This window comes from Oncorhynchus mykiss, chromosome 16 (genome assembly GCF_013265735.2).
Source record: "Oncorhynchus mykiss isolate Arlee chromosome 16, USDA_OmykA_1.1, whole genome shotgun sequence".
Lineage (NCBI taxonomy): Eukaryota > Metazoa > Chordata > Actinopteri > Salmoniformes > Salmonidae > Oncorhynchus > Oncorhynchus mykiss.
In genome coordinates, this window is record NC_048580.1 from 48,463,609 (window position 1) to 48,483,454 (window position 19,846).

Here is a 19,846-nt window from a genome sequence, read left to right on the forward strand (position 1 = left end):
TTTATTATTATTTATGACCTATAAATACTAAAACAAAGTAGTGCAGCAATTAGATAGTAATTACTGTAATGCCTTCTCTCTACCATAGCAAGATACACCCCCATTACTAATGTACATGGTAATGACAATTGAACAGAGTGCCTCTTTATTGAAGTTTTCTGCCTAAGCTAGCTTTGCCATCATTCGTCAGTGAAACAGAGTAAATATTGAACTTAGGATTATACAACGCTCCAACATTGAGTCTACCCAAACATTGTTGATTTGAAAAAGCCACGTTCCTCTCTGCTTACCAACAGTAATTCCCCTCGCATCCACATCTCAGCTGGTAGTTCGCAAAAATACTGCAAACCACAAATGAGCTGTATAATTTCCTACCTTTTGTGGTGTGATTATTTGAAGTCAACAACGGTTTCTGAGAGCTGCTCTTTATTCCAGTCTGTTTATACGCAGATGAAGAATACAGGCTAAGAGCCCTTGATTGGCATCCAATTCTGAGGCAGTGTGCTTAGTGATGAGGGACATATCACACCAGGAGCCATGTTGCTCAGGGATGTGGAGGACAGCCATTTTGTTTGAAGTTATGAGGAGAAGTAGAGGAGTCACTAACTAACCGTGAGAAACACACTGAGAGATGGAGCTCTACAGATAAAGCTGTTTCTTGTCACAGATCTGTAGCTAGTTGTTTAGTTAGTACATTTTTCATTTAAAGCAGTGGAAGTAAGTATTTGCCAATGTTTTGTTCGTCTGATATGCTGCCTCTAAGGACACGTCTAGATGGAGTAAGTGTTACTTTAGAATTGTGACGGCAAGGTTTAGAAAAGCTCTGTCCAGACCAGTTGTATAGTCAAACAAAATGATTCATGGGAGACTGCATTTCATGTAGTATTTAGACAGCATATTCATGATAAGATATTGACCAGACTATTGTACACATATAGTTAGGGCATTAAGGCAGAAGAAAGACGTTCTATATATTGATGTTTGTTTGGCTGTTTATTTGGCTTGTGTTGTAAAGGAGGTATTTCTCATTGAATTTAAAGCCTCCTTCAAAGGGAAAACACCATATATAATGAATTCACCAGCAGTAAGTGGTAAGAGCTGATCATAAAGCAGGGATAATGACTGCCATGAAGCATTGGACTAACCCTGGTCCTCTGAGCCCTCCCGCGGCCTGCCACCTTTCGACAGGAGAAGACATAAAACGCTTCACCGCACCATCTCTCCCAATGTTAATTCAGTTCTGCATAGCCTAGTCTGCCCTGAGGGTCAAACAGAAGGATAAATCTACCCGCCTTAGAGCCTGGCTGGCTGGTGATTATCACTGGGTTGTTGCTCACACAACCCAAACACCCAACACTAAGTCTTCACAGCCAAGAGTTGGACTATGATGACTGTTGTTGGCTATGTGTGACACATACCTCATGTTTAACAAATGTCTGCCCCCTGATACAGCCCATCAAACCTTTGGCATGTTTTGTAACAGACATGCCCCACAGCCAATCAGACGCAGCGTGCTATTTGTAAGAATTTGATTGGGTGGGTTTGCCTTACACAGGTGGAGGATCCACACTGTGATTCCCCCAGTGGCTGGATGTCAGCAATTACTATCAATTCTGGGCAGAGCAAGTACAGACAGGTCGCCTCCCCTAACACCCCTGGCTTACAGGCTGGCTGAACATTCAAAGTCTTTGATGTTATTTCACATTTACATTTTAGTCATTTATAGCAGACGCTCTTATCCAGAGCGACTTGCAGTTATTAATCTTAAAATGGCTAAGTGAGAATCACATATCACAGTCGTAGTAAGTACATTCAAGACTGAAATGTATAATCCTGTGTTGCTCAGTTGGTGGAGCATGGCGCTTGCTATGCCGGGGTTGTGGGTTAGATTCCCATGGGGGACCATTATGGAAAGTATGAAAATGTATGCACTCAGAGTAAATTGCTCTGGATTAGAGTGTCTGCTAAATGACTAAAATGTCCTATTTACGATACTCTGTGACCTATCTACTGTATTTCAACAAAATAGAATGTGTTTAAATGGAAGAGCAATGAAATCCAGAGTCTTGAGGCAGAGCATTTAAGATGAGCAAGATGGTGGAGAAAGAGGAGAAACTATTAGGCGAGATGTCAGGGAAAACACTGTTTACATGGGGTGTGACACAGATAGCATGATGGTACACTATAGCTCCTGTCTGTAGACTGAAAATCTTCCCCACAATGCAAGTTATTTCTCCAAACATTATTTTTTTTAAACCCACTGTAGTGTTTGAATAGAATCCTAACTGACTATTACTGTAATTGCGTGGGTGAATTTCCCTCCTCACTAACATTTTCTTTTCAAATGAAATTTTGCGGAAATGTGTTTTTAATACAACTACGGCTTATGATTCACTTCAAAAATGATTTGTTATCCCCTCATGGTCTTCTTTCGCTTAGCCAATTTAGTAGTTGCAGTCTTTCCACAAGCCATTTGTCTTCTGCAACATCAACTTGCAATACGTCGCAAACATACGTAATTCTAGTGTCATACCACATTCCTAACTAGTTCTAGTCCCTCGGAATAATATACAGATGATCCTTTCTGTTGTCAACTTCATTCAAGTGTTCACCTACAGCGATTGAGACAGACAGTATCTTCATCAGTGGAGCGGAGGATTGGCGATTGAGAAATTAGAAATCCTTTTTGTTTGCCAATATCGCCATTGCTTTAATGGAATCAGATAGAGAAGTCTCCTTTCATTAGGTTTGTCATCCTTCACAGCCCCTCTCTGAATCTGATTACAGCTCAATCACTCATCACTTGACACAATTCTGCTCACACTCCGCTGCTGTTTTGTCGCAGTTTGACTCTTAGCCCCGATAACAGCTTTGTGACTAAATAACTGTTTTGACCACGCACAGAGCCAGCATCAGAGAATCAAAGCTGTCTTTTGCTGGCTCTGGCACTTAACTTCACACTATTCACACTACTACACTGATTTGGCTCAGGCATTTGTGATGCAAAATGCAAAGATAGATACAATGTGCTGCTAAAAGGAGCCTGTGTAGTATTACAAATGATGCACCTGAATAGCAACAGCCTTGCTCCAAGATTGTCCAGAATGTTAAGGACCTGTGTGTGGCCTTTATGACTCGGTGTTAACAGCCCTCTTTCTCTATTCATAGGGACTGTGTTTGGTCTAGCTGTCTAGGATGAAGTGGAACCTGTTCAAGAAAAAGCCTGAAGCCATGGTTGGACCTGAGCCCACCGGGGCTGCTGTCTTAACTGTGGCCCCTGGCCCCGTGGCCTCCACCGCAGCTGACAACTCCACAGAGGCTGTCAAGAACGGCGACTTCGACGACATCAAGAATAAGTTCCTCAATGAGATCGACAAGATCCCATGTGAGTGCCTGTCTGGTGAGAGGCTGGGCTGGACGTTGCACAGCAACTAACACTCAGACCTGTCCAGATGAGATTTCATGACTTGTATTGATAATACTCTAAAAACAATGGCTTTGGAATTAGATCTGTTCTTCCCCTGAAGCCATTGACGTGCCCATTATGCCATTATTCAGTATCGATCAGGTGGTGTTGTTCCTAATGGCATTCTCTAAAAATCGAATTTGCACCAAATGTAATTGTTAACTAAGCAAGGGCCTCTATACTATGACTTTGGCCTCTCATATCAATCAGCAGGGGGAAATCATTGGTTGGTCAAATGTCAAACCGTTCTCTTTCTTTGTTATGTGTTTGTGTGTGTCTGTGTGTGTTGTGTTTGTGTGTGTCTGCGTTTGGGTGTGTATAACAGTGCCGTCATGGGCCATCATCGCCATCGCTGTGGTAGCTGCTACCCTGATTCTCACCTGCTGCTTCTGCATCGTTAAGAAGTGCTGTTGCAAGAAGAAGAAGAACAAGAAGGGCAAGAAAGGGAAGGGTGAAATGGGAATGAAGAACATGAAAGAAGGAGAGGTATGTTCAAACCTGGGGGTGTATTGTCATGAAGGAGGACCCTGCATTTCACACAAACTAACTTTGGCCTACATTGCCTTAAAGCTATAATGACAAGAAAGCTGCAAAGCTTTAAAGATTGTGGATGCTTAACCAGAGGAATATGTACCAAATAATGCATCCCCCAAAAATTATTTTTGGGATGATGGATCATTCCGACTTGGAAATAATAAATGTATAGTTATAAAACATAAGAAATAAGATGTCAACAAACACTCAACAAAAAGTTGCTCTTTCAGTAGAATATTTGTCAATAGCAGCATAGAGCACCTATTGTCCCCTAATTAATAACCACATCACTTAGTGGATGGCATGGTGAAAATTGAGCCATGTCTAGACATTTACAATTTATAGCAATTTAAATATATTGTAGATAATTTAACCCATCATTGAACTGTCAACATCTCGAGAAAACATTCGCCCTTCCTTCTTCATTTCTTGTTGTTAAATATTGTGTATTTGTCAGAAATGTTTAGTCCTGCTTTCTCTTGTGCATTGGGACCTGGATAAAAAATGACACAGCTGAGCACTTTTGCATGGGGCAATTATACTATTGTGGATGGAATATAAAGTGTACCAATTACATGTAGCACAAAACTGCCACGGCAAAATTATAATTCTAAATAGTCCATAGTGGTAATGTGGGGCTAAATGTCTAGTGTGCCATAGATCATTTTATGAAGTACATTATGAGTCAATTTAACATTCAACAACAACAACAGAAATATCCAAGCACTGATGGAATTCATTAAAACACAGTGCCCCTTTAGAGCTTGGAGGGGAGTATGATTATGTTAATGTCTACAGTTACTGTCTCAGGTGGGTTCTAGAACTGTGTCATTTTCCCTTGGCCCTATAGTGTAGTTGTTGACTCTGCCTCTGCTCTAATTTCCCTCTCTGGTGTCTGCTGTGAGTTCAATATTTTCCTTTCTCTCTGCTCTCCTCTTCCTCCTTCCTGCTTTGTGTCTTATGTGTGCTCCGTGTATCTTGACTGTGGTGGACTTCTCTGCCTACGGTAGGTCTGACGGCACGCGGCGCCCCTCTCTGGCCACTCTGTGTAAGCGCAGACCAGAGCAGGGGGAAAGGTGGTGGTGGGCTGGGCTTGTGGAAGGGGATTGGCAATGATGACAGTGGGTGCTATGGCTTTCTAAGTCTTGCAAGCTTACTGTAGGTGCTGTGGGTGCTTGAGGGTCTAGCTATGGGAGCGATTAAGCTGCTTCGCAAGTCCACTGATTTGATATGTTGCCACACCGACTGCCATGATGATGTCTTGAGTATCTATGGAGAGGTTGCAATTTGGGTAAAATATATATTTTTAAACGATATGACCTCTGAAGTGGAAATGTTTGAAATGGTTTTGAAATGAACGTGAAACTCATCCTATGGTTGATGAATGATGACGAGTGCACTGAGGCAACCCAGTAGAGATCACTAACATGCATGTGCAAAGGGTGAGGTTGGCTATTTGTCAAATTATGGGTGAAACTTTACCTCATTGAGATCATTAAACATGTTTGCACAATCGTGTTATCTAATCAAGCACATTATTGTGCATAGTAATCATCACAGAAGTCTTTTACAGTAACTATAATACAAGTCTTTTCCATGCTCTGCTTTGAGTGTGAAATTCATATGTCATTTCTACAACCTAAATTCAGCTGTGCAAATATGCTCAGAGATCAAGGTGAGATAAAGTGGTTTGTATCTCTTGACAAAGACCAACTCAAGCCCTTTCAGAAGGTACCATTGAATGGCCACAACTTGACTTGAGAGTAATTATCCTGGATGACCCATGATGCTGCTGACCCATTAGGTTTTAGTCAACGTGTCCCTTCCTCCCTGGAGCAGTGGTGTTAGTGGAAAAGAATGGTGGGCCAGAAAGTTTGACCACTGGTTAAAACGTGAGCCGCATTTGACTTCTCGTTAGACAGCATGATTCAAATGTACAACCCAGAGGTAAGTACAGTACACCAATTGACCGCATAGATATGGATTTCATAACTCCACGAATGCGCTCACGAACCAAAAGTCATCATAGTTATGACAATGGGGGCATACTTTCGGACATACCGTTCGGTATCCTTAAATCCCACTGCATGTATGGTATGATTTAGACTGGAACTCTCCAAAATAGCATGACTTCCTATGGCTGTGCAATTTTCACGTACACAGTTTTTCAGGATTGCGAGGCATGCAATCTTGACTACCAAGATTATTAGTGTTGTTGATACAATCCCTACATGTACATCAGAAGGCTATAAGAGACTGGGAAGAACTGAGTCATTTCATCTACATTTTTCTCTCTATACGGACTACTGTATTCTCCTGCATTGTGTGGCCTGGCATGCTCGAATGCAAAGCATTTACCACAACAAATTTACAGAATGCCACTATAAAGAGATGGAGTGTGTGTGTATGTGTGCATGCGTGTGTTTATAGAGGGAGTGTATGTGGGCTTGTGTGCTTACGTATGCTTGTTGTTGGTTAAAAGTATGCTCAGTTAATGTGAGGTATATACAGTATGTAAGGCTGTGTATGCAAGGGTGAATACAGTGTCTGTGTGAATGTGTTAGTAATTGGGTGGGTGTTTGTGTCTGTGAATGTGTGTTGTGTGTGGATGGCTGTCTGTGTTTTAGAATACAACGTAGAATGAGCTGCAGACTGCCCCGGTTCCTCTTCCAGGGTAAGCTCTGCGGTGAATAGCATGGCCCTACTAATTTACATATTGAGTAGTTTATGTGTCATGCACAATATTTAAAAATGAATATTCAAAAAGGCATGCAAAAAATCCCTTAAATGGGTCAGTAATTCTACCATTAAAAAAAAATGTATTTCACCTTTATTTAACCAGGTAGGCTAGTTGAGAACAAGTTCTCATTTACCATAGTGTCATGGTTAGCCATTTTGTTAATTGTATGATCATATGAACTGACAATGGGATTTGTAAATGTTACCAATAACTATAGATACTGTACAATACATCTGTAACAAGCATTGTGTATTAGCAGAAGTTATTAGCTCGTATCTGCTGTAGACAAGTGTTGCTTGTCAGTGGAGGTGTAATCACTGCAGGACATGTTGTGGTATATTTGACTCTTATTACTCTATTGTAGAGTGTTGCAATGGGATAGATTCTCAACGTTTCAGAAGCATGAGTAGTTACAGCGATCACAATCTCAGATCTGATCCAATCTATAGTACATGTCTGCCTCAAGGATGCTTTTATAAGATCTATAGGGTGCACAGCATTTGTCCTGCCTGGGGCTACCCCTGTTGCAAACTCTGACTACATATTGACTGATTTACTTCACATTTTCTTATTTTTTACATTCAGTATATCCCTCTATTTCTCTCTTCTGTCAATGACTATACAGTAAATAATGAACAATGAATATAGAGTGCAAAAGCAAATGGTGTCACCCAAGGAATAGTGAAATCAAGTCATGTTGCAACTAAGGTCATGTATGAAAAGATGTGCACACTGCACTGGTAACATCTGGGTAAACAAGTGGGGGGGAAGTGGCAGGTAGATGGCTGCTGTGACTAACCAGACTGCTGAAGAAGAACCTATAGGTGCTTTTTACTCTCTCTGTTCAAATGTCTGACGCCCCCTCCGGCCCCCTTGTCATTCTAGAAACAGGACGATGATGATTATGATGAAGATGACGCTGAGACTGGTATGACTGGAGATGAGAAAGAGGAAGAGGTGAAGGAGAAAGAAAAGCTCGGGAAGCTTCAGTACTCCATAGATTACGACTTCCAGGACAACAAGGTGGGTGTTTTGACTTGAACAGGTGGCTTTCTTACGACCCATTAGCTTAAATAGACTATTTTACTGTGTTGGGAAAAAGTCCAAAAATAAGCTTCAGTGCGCAAACGGCCTAAGCCTTTAGTCCAAGTTAGTTTTCAAAGCAATTGATTTATGCCATTTGGTGAGTGTTTTTTAGCCTCCAAAAAAATGCAGCTTTGAATGAATATGTCTTGGTTGGGCAAAAGCCAAGGACAGCAGTAAATGTGACATTTCTGACACTAAAGGATTGATTCAACCCATCATTCTACAGTTATCCTTTCAGGATAAAATCAGTCAAACTTTTACCAAGACTCCATTCCTTGTTTGTGTTATATAAGCAACGTATGAATGGATTTCCTTGACCTGTTACGCAGCGTTTGCTCCGTCCTCTTACTCTTCTGTGGAGAATCTTCTTTGTTCACTGAGACCTTGAGGACCGCACAACAGACTAAAGCATCGTAACGTGTTATACAAGCATAAAGCAAAGGCTTTCTTTCATCTGTTCAAATAAATATCTGTTCCAAGAACAGAAGGTCGTCTCCGGAACTGTGAGCTGACACTTTCTGGGTACATAGTGCATTGAGGCAGATTGACTGACCCCTTTGACCCTTGACCCCTGACCCACAGCTCACAGTGGGCCTCCTCCAAGCAGCTGATCTCCTCTCCATGGACAGCGGTGGCACATCGGACCCCTATGTCAAGGTCTACGTCCTCCCAGACAAGAAGAAGCATTTTACCACCAAAGTGCACAAGAAGACACTGAATCCAACCTTCAATGAGACCTTCATCTTCAAGGTAGGCTACTGTACTTTGATCTCTCTCCTATACCGTATATCAGAATTCTAAAGATAAATCTAATAGTCCTAAACTATGGTGGATGACCAGACCATAACTCCTGCCAGACAGCCAGTTTCCCAAAGCCTGATGCATCAGCTATGCTTTCTCTCTCATTCGATTCATCTGCTTGACTGATGTTTCAGATAACACCTCATAATTATGTCAGCAGCATATCACCCTGCATACCACTGCTGGCTTGCTTTGAAGCTAAGCAGGGTTGGTCCTGGTCAGTTCCTGGATGGGAGACCAGAAGCTGCCGGAAGTGGTGTTGGAGGGCCAGTAGGAGGCACTCTTTCCTCTGGTCTAAAAAAATATCTCAATACCCCAGGGCAGTGATTGGGGACACTGCCCTGTGTAGGGTGCCGTCTTTCAGATGGGACGTTAAACGGGTGTCCTGACTCTCTGAGGTCATTAAAGATCCCATGGCACTTATCGTAAGAGTAGGGGTGTTAACCCCGGTGTCCTGGCTAAATTCCCAATCTGGCCCTCAAACCATCACGGTCACCTAATAATCCCCAGTTTACAATTGGTTTATTCATCCCCCTCCTCTCCCCTGTAACTCTTCCCCAGGTCGTTGCAGCAAATGAGAACGTGTTCTCATTCAACTTACCTGGTAAAATAACGGATAAATAAAATAATGGAGATTTCCCAATCCACTGCAGACTCCCTGCATCTGATACCAGCTAGCCTCCACAAGAGTCAGCGCCTTGCATGTGTAGATGCTCAGATGCTTTTACACACACCTATTCTTTATAAGAGTAGTCCTCCTTTAAAACAATCTCTATTTTTCCCTCGTGTTTGTTTCATTAAATTAGGGTAGAAATATATCCCTATCGTATAAAACTATCATAAAAATGCCATATATCTGGTAATATCTGAAGTTCAAAGACATTATTAGATGATTTATGAACCATGACTTACAAGCTATTCTTCAGATATTGTGTAACCACTGTCTAATGTGTACGGTGTATATATATGACTCTAATTTCAGCAACCAGGAATAGCCTCAAGCGTCCCAATGTTAGAATCTAATTAAAGCTACAGTCTGTTCCCAGGTGCTTTCATTAATGTTAGTGGGTGTGTGTGTGTGTGTGCGCGCATCTGTGTGCATATGATGGAGATCAGATGTATAGACTATTCATTAAACTCAATTCTGGCTAGAGAATGTGACTGGAAGAGCTTGGCCAGTGATAAAGCAGAACTTTTGAAGCCTATGAGCTGAGCTGATCTGAGCAGGGGATAGGATGGGATTGAGCTGAGCTGATCTGAGCAGGGGATAGGATGGGATTGAGCTGAGCTGATCTGAGCAGGGGATAGGATGGTATTGAGCTGAGCTGAGCTGATGTGAGCAGGGGATAGGATGGGATTGAGCTGAGCCAATCTGATCTGAGCAGGGGATAGGATGGGATTGTGCTGAGCTGATCTGAGCAGGGGATAGGATGGGATTGTGCTGAGCTGATCTGAGCAGGGGATAGGATGGGATTGAGCTGAGCTGATCTGAGCAGAGGATAGGATGGGATTGTGCTGAGCTGATCTGAGCAGGGGATAGGATGGGATTGAGCTGAGCTGATCTGATCTGAGCAGGGGATAGGATGGGATTGAGCTGAGCTGATCTGAGCAGGGGATAGGATGGGATTGAGCTGAGCTGATCTGATCTGAGCAGGGGATAGGATGGGATTGTGCTGAGCTGATCTGAGCAGGGGATAGGATGGGATTGTGCTGAGCTGATCTGAGCAGGGGATAGGATGGGATTGAGCTGAGCTGATCTGAGCAGGGGATAGGATGGGATTGTGCTGAGCTGATCTGAGCAGGGGATAGGATGGGATTGAGCTGAGCTGATCTGATCTGAGCAGGGGATAGGATGGGATTGAGCTGTGCTGATCTGAGCAGGGGATAGGATGGGATTGAGCTGAGCTGATCTGATCTGAGCAGGGGATAGGATGGGATTGTGCTGAGCTGATCTGAGCAGGGGATAGGATGGGATTGTGCTGAGCTGATCTGATCAGGGGATAGGATGGGATTGTGCTGAGCTGATCTGAGCAGGGGATAGGATGGGATTGAGTTGAGCTGATCTGATCTGAGCAGGGGATAGGATGGGATTGAGCTGATCTGAGCAGGGGATAGGATGGGATTGAGCTGAGCTGATCTGAGCAGGGGATAGGATGGGATTGCGATCCAGTTAAAGGAGAACGCCACCTCCCTTCCTCCCGTTTGACTGCTGACAGGCTGTACTGTTTTGTTCTGCTGAGTGAGCAGCACACAATTCAGGCTGGCTCTCGCCCTCTGTTCCTTTTATCCCACTAATCATTCCCATACGCCCATCACTTCTCTGGGGGCAGAGAGAGCATCAGCTCTCATTGCAGGGAAATACAGTCCAGACCCATTATAGAGATGACCAAAGAGGTCCAAGATACTCTGCCCTCATTTATGCACTTCCATATTGTGAGATTCTTTGGATGCTACATACAGCTATTTGTGCATGTCTGGCTCTTATCATTCAAGGTCAAAGTATGTAGAACAGGTTAAAAACAAATCTGAAATGGCATTGGCAAACCTGTTCTCAAAGACTCGTTAACACTCTCCTCAGCTAAGCAAAGGTGTTCTTGCTTCAGAGGGTAACATCTATAAAAGATGGTGCTAGTAATGTTGATGTTTTTCAGATTCCATTCCAAGAGATGGGTGGCAAGACTTTGGTCATGCAGGTCTTTGACTTTGACCGCTTCTCTAAGCACGACGTCATCGGGGAGGTGAAACTACCCTTGCACAAACTGGACCTGGCCCAGCCACTGGAGGAGTGGAGGGACCTGGACAGTGCAGAGAAAGAAGAGGTAAATGTGGAGTACTATCTCCCCACTTTCACTCAGTCCTTTGAAATATCATGTTCTGAATATCAGTTCAGAACGATTTTTATCCTCATGGTGTGAATGGTTCCCTTATATAGGTGTTTCTTATGGGTAAGGACATGCATACAATGAACATTGAGGATGAATGTTATTACATTGAATACGTTGTGTTCTCCTCTTCACCCTCTTCTCCCATCCCACACGCAGCAAGAGAAGCTGGGAGATATCTGCATCTCTCTGCGCTACGTGCCCACTGCCGGGAAACTCACCATCTGCATCCTGGAGGCCAAGAACCTCAAGAAGATGGACGTGGGAGGACTGTCAGGTGAAATATGGAAAGATAATCACTGTGAACAAAACACTGGAAACAGATGCACTGTTGAGTTTAAGCTGTCCCTACCTCCCATATCCTGTTTCCATGTGTTCCCCTTGGTCAAGGACAAGGACATTGTGCTGTAAGCACCAGTATTCTACCTCCATTCACATAGTATGAAACCCAAATCTGTATTCCCATTAGAGAGCTAATAAAAAAAGAATACAGCTATTTTCAGTGTTTCTTTGTGCATTATAATGTGGTAGAGGCTAAATACCAGTCAAACCTTGCTGCTGTAGACTACATTGCAAGCAGCCAATCTCCGGGGCGATTCAGTCTGTGCTCACGTGCTGACTCTGCAGTACCCACCACTCTCCTTTCAGTAGCTCCACTCCCTTCAGCTAAACTGCACTGCAACCATCTGCTGGCGGTTTACTGCATTGCAGCCATGTGTGTCTGTGATCAGGCTTGTTTTAATACCTGGCTGTGTGTATCGCTGGCTCTGTGTGCAGATCCCTATGTGAAGATCAACTTGATGCAGAACGGCAAGCGTCTGAAGAAGAAGAAGACCACGGTGAAGAAGAACACTCTGAATCCATACTACAACGAGTCCTTCAGCTTTGAGATCCCTATTGAGCAGATGCAGGTAGAGTGTACAGCTGGGAACAAAGCACACACAGACATACAGACAGACAGACAGACAGACAGACAGACAGACAGACAGACAGACAGACAGACAGACAGACAGACAGACAGACAGACAGACAGACAGACAGTTAGTTAGTTAGTTAGTTAGTTTATGCAGACTTCCTCTTAATTACACAGAATGGTCAATGGCAAATACATCTCAACTGATCCCTTCAAATGTGCCCGCGAGGAAAGGCACTTAGCTAATTATCCTACCACAGTCAAGTAAGGGCATAGATCAAACCAACATATACTATATCACAAAGCTGTGGATGATGTGACATACTTAAGACATACACTTAAAAACATACATGTACAGTATGCTGATGAGGTGTAGGAGGAAGTGGATGTGATTAACATGCACTGGCAGTGCAACAACATCATCCATGCTGAAGGGAGTTTCCTGCCTGGGCTGCTAGTAGCTCCATCTATATGCATCAGAGCGTCTCTGTTTCTCAGAGGGCTGATTAGCACGCCGTGCTAAAACCAGAATTAAATCACACCCCCTTGTGTATCATTGCTTTAATACCTGTGGAATTGGATGATACACCCTAAATGACAGTAATGTGTACAGCTGGGTGGGAACAAAGTGCCCAGAGGCACCATGGAATTAGATGATGCAATTGTATTCTGTAAGATCATTATAAATGCCAATACTGTAACACCTTTCTTTTTCTCATTCCCTAGAAAATCCAAGCTGTGGTCACAGTGCTGGATTATGACAAGATTGGTAAAAACGACGCCATCGGAAAGATCTGGGTGGGCAGCAAGGCGACGGGCACCCAGCTGAAGCACTGGTCCGACATGCTGGCCAACCCTCGCCGCCCCATCGCTCAGTGGCATCCACTGCAGCCCGAGGAGGAGATTGATGCTTCGCTGGCAGCCCTGAACGCCAAGAAGTAAACCTCCTCTACCCCAAACACCCATACCCAAACCTACCTATCCACCTCACCCCTGGTCATACACATCTCCCAATACTACATTCCAAACCAACACACCAACCGATTCTACACCCTTCACCGCAAAATATACATAAATATACATATCCTAATTGACGTGATGAAAACATTCTAGGATAGAAAAGCGTTGTATTCCCCCTCAGCTGTGCCATTCCACAAGGAGATGTTACGAGACAGATTACTCATTTGATTGCATTGGAAACATACATTTGTATTGGGGTTGCAGTTAGTAACATGTTATCATGAAGATAGAAGCCTAGCGTGTGAAAACAGGAGTCCGATGTGATGTGGGATGAGGAAAGTACAACCATGTATTCACTCTTTCTGTACCTTTTCAACCCCCTCCCCTTAGAGAAAACGTTTGCTTCAATACTGCTTAATACTTAAAATGCTTTATACTGCCATGTAATAGAGGAAAAACACAAGCAGGTTCATTCCTTGGGTGTATTGTTGCACCATGCTCCACACCTGCCAGTTACTTACTGACTAGATTACATTAGTTTGAACTACATTCCTAGAGTTGGGTAAAGCGTAGGGATAGCCAATATCCAGATACCCCACACTGTTAACACACTGCCTTTTTGATCATTAGCTCATCTGCTCACCCATATTCTCAGGTACACTGAGAGAAAACTGAAACGTCATGCCTTTCTTTCTAAACGGGTTGTCATTCAAAATGCTCCGCAACATGATTTGAAAACCTCTGTCTGGTGCTGGATTGGTTTCTTGTTCAATGATCTGAGACTAGTCTAAGTATATCACTGAAATTAACCAGGGGATAGTCTCTCTAGAGTGTCTCTCGATAACACAGTTTGTGGCTGTCAATCACCAGAGTTGAGATGTGAAACGTGTTTAGGATAAAGGGACTATGAGCCACTGTAAGGGTCTAGCTTGGGCTATGCTGGGAAAGCATGCGAGAGAGAGAGAGAATATCTATATCAAAGGACTGAATGGGACCCTGGTTGACACAATGTTGTTTGTCAGGTGTCTATTCTACTGCCTGCAATCTACCACCTTCTCCTCCAATGCCTCTAGTATATATAATCTATCTCCCTGTTCAGTGCTACTGCCATTAGTCATGGATTCACAACAAGGATTTCACTTCTTCAAAGGAATCCCTGTATCCGTCTTACAGTCATAAAGGAGACAAGCCTTCTAAGAAATGAAATAAGCAATTCTCAACTACCAGGGACGCCTTCCAATTAGCTGTGTTGTTTTTTACTCACCCTCTTATTTTCAACTTCAAACACTTTTATTCCTCAAGCACTTTAAATCCAAATGTTCTGTTCTGCTTATCCTACTCTCCAAAAACCAGAGCTTTAACAATTTATTTTATGATGAATAATTCCTGGTAAAAGAAAAAAAAAAAAAAAACAAGAGCAAGAGAGGGAATTTGAGCGAATCATTGTTTTTGTTTGTTTGGTTTGATCATATGTAACCTTGCCTGTCTTGTGACTATACTTTGATTGTTCTGAGAACATTTTCTCTTAAGTTTGATTGAAAGGATAAGGTCTGGAAGGGGGTACTGTTGTGTGTATGTTATACACAGATGGCCAAACTGCTGAGTCCAATTGCACTATACTGGATATCACTCTGTTATGTGGTTATAGACGTTGTTCTTTGATCTATGTTGTTTTTGTGACGAGATGTTGTGAGTTTGAGTTGGTTGTGGAGTGTACAGCCACACAAGTCAGGTCTCATATTAGAAAGTCTGCTGATTGGGAAAGAGACACGTTTTAGTCAAATGCTGCTCCTCGGATCCCTCACTTGAATGAGTGATTTTTACACTTTGACTTTTCTCTTGGGATAAATTTGATTATAAAAGTGGTCATATGACTGAATGAAATGTACAATTTGCTTACCCTCTTAAACATGTAAAAGTCCAAGCAAATATATAATTAGATAAGAGCCACCCTGGTCATTTGATGGAACATGAATTGTTCCTGTGCACCATCTTGTTCAAAAAAACTAAATGGTAGGAACAACGACTTGATTGTGTTAAAGAACAAGCAAAGCAATTTAATGTTTTAACAGTTTGATAACTTTTATACTGTACGTTTTTGGGAATTACAGTAGTGATTGTTGGTTAATTTATTACTTTTCTCTATTGGACAACCATTTCTTCATGTATATGTCCAGTAGGGGTCAGATTAGTTATGTTTTACATTTAGTTTCTTCTCTATGTTCAAAAAGCAACACTAAAGAAAAGACAACATGCAAGTAATCAAACAACCCATCGGTGTGTAGTTTCCTATATACATAGTTCATGCATGTTTCTACAAAATACTGTACATAAGAGCATGTTTTAGAGATAAAGCAATTATATCTTGTGTACGTATGTGGGTGTCATTTGTCATTTTAATACTGTAACAATGGGGGAAAACGATGCACAGTATATTTTCGAAATGAATCAAATGTGTATTATTTTCCATGAATGGGTTATTGGAGAGAATGTCATAATATATTAGAAATACGATCCTGTCCACGCCTGAACTTTTGAGCAAGTGCGCTGTGAAGTACTGTGTGTGAGTTCATGTAGGATGAAAACGTAGCTGCATGCTCGCTATCTAACTCCTTGTGCTATTTCATTTGGACTAATCATCATTTATTTCATATGTATTTATTCATACAATGTTTTATTTTGTGATTATTTAAGTTTATTGTTGTTTTCTTTACAAATATCAAACATTTAGGGGTCTCACAGTTCAAGAAATACATATATCCCAAAGTGGAACTCTCCAATGATCAGTGCCAATGCTGAAATGAGACAGAACTGAATCCACACATCTCCACACTGTGGACAAAAAGCCCCCTATTGTACATTTGTTGGTTTTGTTTCACTTTGCGTTGGTTTAATGACCTGATACCCTTTTGCAATTCTGGATATTTGACAGTGTTTATTAAAGGAATATGTGTATGTGTATACCGATAGTTGAATTAGATCAAAACTAAAGCCATAAGACTCAAGCACCTAGCTCTTTAGAGCTCTGCTGAGTAACTAGAGTTAGAGAAGTGTTTTTGATGACACATCTATATATTCCTAGTTCAGTGTTTCTCTTCTACATTACCTTCAGAACTCTGTACTCATCTAGATTCCAGAAGGCAAAATACTGAGCAGTTGTGAGTTTAGTAGAGTGGATGTGATTTTGTTTTCTACTATGAAGTTGTTGAAGCTGTCTTTATTTTCTAAATGTAGTAGCAGATTTTTTTCCTGTGATGTCATTTGTATATGCCTTGTTTTGATAGTAGGAATCATGGGTCATGGTCTTCTTATGTCAAAAGATGCTATCGGAAATATTCAAAAGGCGGCATGCAGAACATTTACATGATCCAACTGTGTGTCAGGCTGGTCTGTCGGTGATCCTTGGGCGGAGTGCAATTCATTTAGGACCCTGACTGCGGTCTATGGACCCCTCTATAGGAACTATGCTGTCACGGAACAGCTGAGTTTTCATCTCCAGTGGCTTTACAGACATGACTTATACATATGATATATTGTGATCAACGATATGCCAAACAATCTATATCTAACTTGTAACAATGCCAAGCCTCAGTATCATTTTTTTGATCAACATCTGGTGCGTTCATGGTAAACGGTAAAGTTAAGATAAATAATCTACAGCATATTCTTAGCCACTTTGATGGAAACTAGCTGTGTCAAGTCGACATTTCGTCTAATGGCAACACTATTTAAATAATAACAGTGTTGTCTGATGTAATAGCAGGATCATTGATGTTGCTTCTTCACTCAATGTTACAATCGAACCTGTTGGACTGTGACCGTTCGTGCCGATCCAGTTGAAGATGTCAGTGTCTTTCTAAAATACTGCCAGTATATCCATCTATATTTACAATTCTATGAAAATCCTCATCAGTAATCTGTTTGAATCTATTTCAGAGCCAAAATAATTCCACTGATGCGGATGCAGATTAGACGATAAGATAACTTTCATTAAAGGTTAATATACAGCACATTTGTGTCAAAAAGATTGTTTCAATGCGTTTTACACTGCCACGGTCATCGCAATCAAGACCACCAGCTGGACAGTTAGGTCTATGGAGGAAAGAGACTGAGAACTGTGTGTTTGTCTGTATTTATGTATGTGTGTTATAGCAGAGGTTCTCAAACTTTTTGGAGCCGGTGACCCCTTTTATGATAGCAAATTCATCAGGGACCCCCTCATAACTTGAGTGAGATAAAAAAAATATATAAATATATATATATAGCATACAGGGAGTTTTACTATTACTTCGGAAGTGCATGGCCAGACTAAGGACATTTTAAAGGCCCACCTCTTGGCATCTGAGAAAATGTTGCCGTTTTCAAGCTAATATCCTGCAATTCTACACAATTTTGCAATGATGCAGAGAGAAAATGTTTTAAAGTTGGAAGTTTTTTTTGTTGTTTCCCTAACACCACACAGATGATTCAAATGATTAAAACGTGATGATTATTTGAATCAGCTGTGGAGTACTATGGCAAAAACCAAAAGGTGCACCCCTTGGTGTCCTGAGGACTGAGTTTGGGAAACCCTATCTAAATTGAAACAATAACAAAGAACTCTTGTTTTGGTAAAAAGCTGAGTGATGGGCCTGGAGAAATGTAACAACTCTTAAATGCATAGACAGAGCTATGGACTACAAGGACTGACCACCCACACAATCAAAATGATAGTTTTAACAATATGTTGAGGCTATGCAGTGTTTGTTTACGTTTACGTTGTTTACAAACATTGGAGTAAAACAAGCTTATATTTTGGGTTCTGATAGGGTACAGTTGAACTAAGCTCATGAGGCATTTATAAGTTATATTAAGGTATTCCATACCAAAAATGGATGTAGCATCTAAGGATTCTCGCTTTAAATTACAAAGCATTTACATGTGGGGGAGGTACAATCATTTTTCAGAAGAAAAATGGATAATTGGTGGAGCACTGTGGATACCATCATCCCTGTGAGCCTCCCAGGCCCATGTTGCCCAGGGTTAAGAACATAGATTCTAGATGAATAATATGACATTGTATTACACCCTCTAAACTTATTCCACAGATTCATTGAACCTGAAATATGATTTGAGATATGACCATGGACCCCACTTTGAGAACCCCTGTGTCATAGGAACAAAAAGCAGTGCAAAAACACAGTACTACTGCAACTTACTATACCTAAACATATATATCAGCATGCCCAGAATACATAAACCATGCCTAATTGTACATTTGTGGTGATGAAAATAATTAACAAACAGGTTTTTATTTACAATGGTTAATAGAGTTTAAAATGATTGCTATTATACGATTACAGATTTTCTGATAGCCTAAATTGATAAACTGTATCTACCTTATGCACAACTGCTTCAGAAACTAACTGTAGGCTATATCTCAGCAGGGGAGAAACAACGGATTGAGAGCATGATGATTCACACACTACATACCACAGTTATTTTGTACTACTGGCTGCTTTGTTTCTATTAAATGACATTTAAGTACATTATAAAAAGGGGTCAATGGGACTTAAAGAGAAACTCTCCAAACTAGAGTCCATCATATTCTCCAACTTCCATGTCCGCAATGTGTTAGGGGGTGTCATTGGGCATAGGTCACTCACCACCTAACAATGTGTTCTCCTGTCTCTGTTTGTGTAGCTCGCTTTGTACTGTAATAATCACTAGGTTAGTGTTGTGTTTCTTTGTGTGATATTAAGAATGCGAAACTGCAGTAGGGCCAATTGAAGAGACAATTATTGAACTTTTCCACCATGAAGTCACTGTTTTGTCTTACCATTAATGTGCTGTTGTTGTGGAACTGGGCTCGCGGAGGTCTTTGGATCCAGAATTCTAATGACAGATTTTCAGAGGAACGTCGTCCTTCACGTTTACAACATGGATATATATACAGTACTGCCAAAATGCGCAGAATAGTACCAACTCCTTGAACTTTTCCTTCACTCCTCATTCTCCATACTAGGATTGTATTCCGAAAGACTGTTTTCCTTTGTTCTCTCTTCATCCTCTTTTTAAGCCCCAGAGGACCATGAGATTGTGCGTCCTCAGGCTGTGTTTCTCTGTGTCTTAGTGTTGTGGTGCGTGTGTTCATGTCAGTACTTGTGCCTACTGTGGATCGCATGCTTTAGCCCTTGACTGGACACAAAACGTTGCTCAAATACAAACTCCCTACAGCCCGTCAGCGGATGAGCATCGAGGATCCTTGTAAAGTTATCGAGGGAACCAAATAACTCAATACAGATCTATCATAAGTGTTACCAGCTCTGTACGAAACAAATAGGAAATAAAGGCCTTTTAATTAGCTTGGATTCATGTGTTGTCTGTGCATCACGACTTGACTTTGTTCTTTACAAGGGGATTTCAACTTCAGCATCAGAGGGCTGGATTATGAGCTACCCATTAATTTCGCAAGATATCTGGAA

The 19,846-nt window shown here is 41.6% G+C and overlaps 1 protein-coding gene across 5 annotated transcripts in view; it reads left to right on the forward strand.

The window, feature by feature from the left end:
• LOC110492174 (synaptotagmin-2) overlaps positions 1-19,725 on the forward strand; it is a 76,270-nt gene extending 56,545 nt beyond the window's left edge. For 4 of the 5 annotated variants that reach the window (XM_021566254.2, XM_021566253.2, XM_036947127.1 and 1 more), the window contains 8 exons: positions 3,169-3,385; positions 3,792-3,952; positions 7,626-7,763; positions 8,409-8,576; positions 11,279-11,446; positions 11,669-11,786; positions 12,287-12,420; positions 13,149-19,725. In XM_021566254.2, coding sequence (XP_021421929.1) covers positions 3,196-3,385; positions 3,792-3,952; positions 7,626-7,763; positions 8,409-8,576; positions 11,279-11,446; positions 11,669-11,786; positions 12,287-12,420; positions 13,149-13,364 — 1,293 coding nt within the window. In that variant the 5' untranslated portion in view covers positions 3,169-3,195 and the 3' untranslated portion in view covers positions 13,365-19,725. The remainder of the gene's footprint in view (positions 1-3,168; positions 3,386-3,791; positions 3,953-7,625; positions 7,764-8,408; positions 8,577-11,278; positions 11,447-11,668; positions 11,787-12,286; positions 12,421-13,148) is intronic. The other variant, XM_021566255.2, reaches the window with a different exon arrangement.
• The last annotated feature ends 121 nt before the right edge of the window (positions 19,726-19,846 follow it).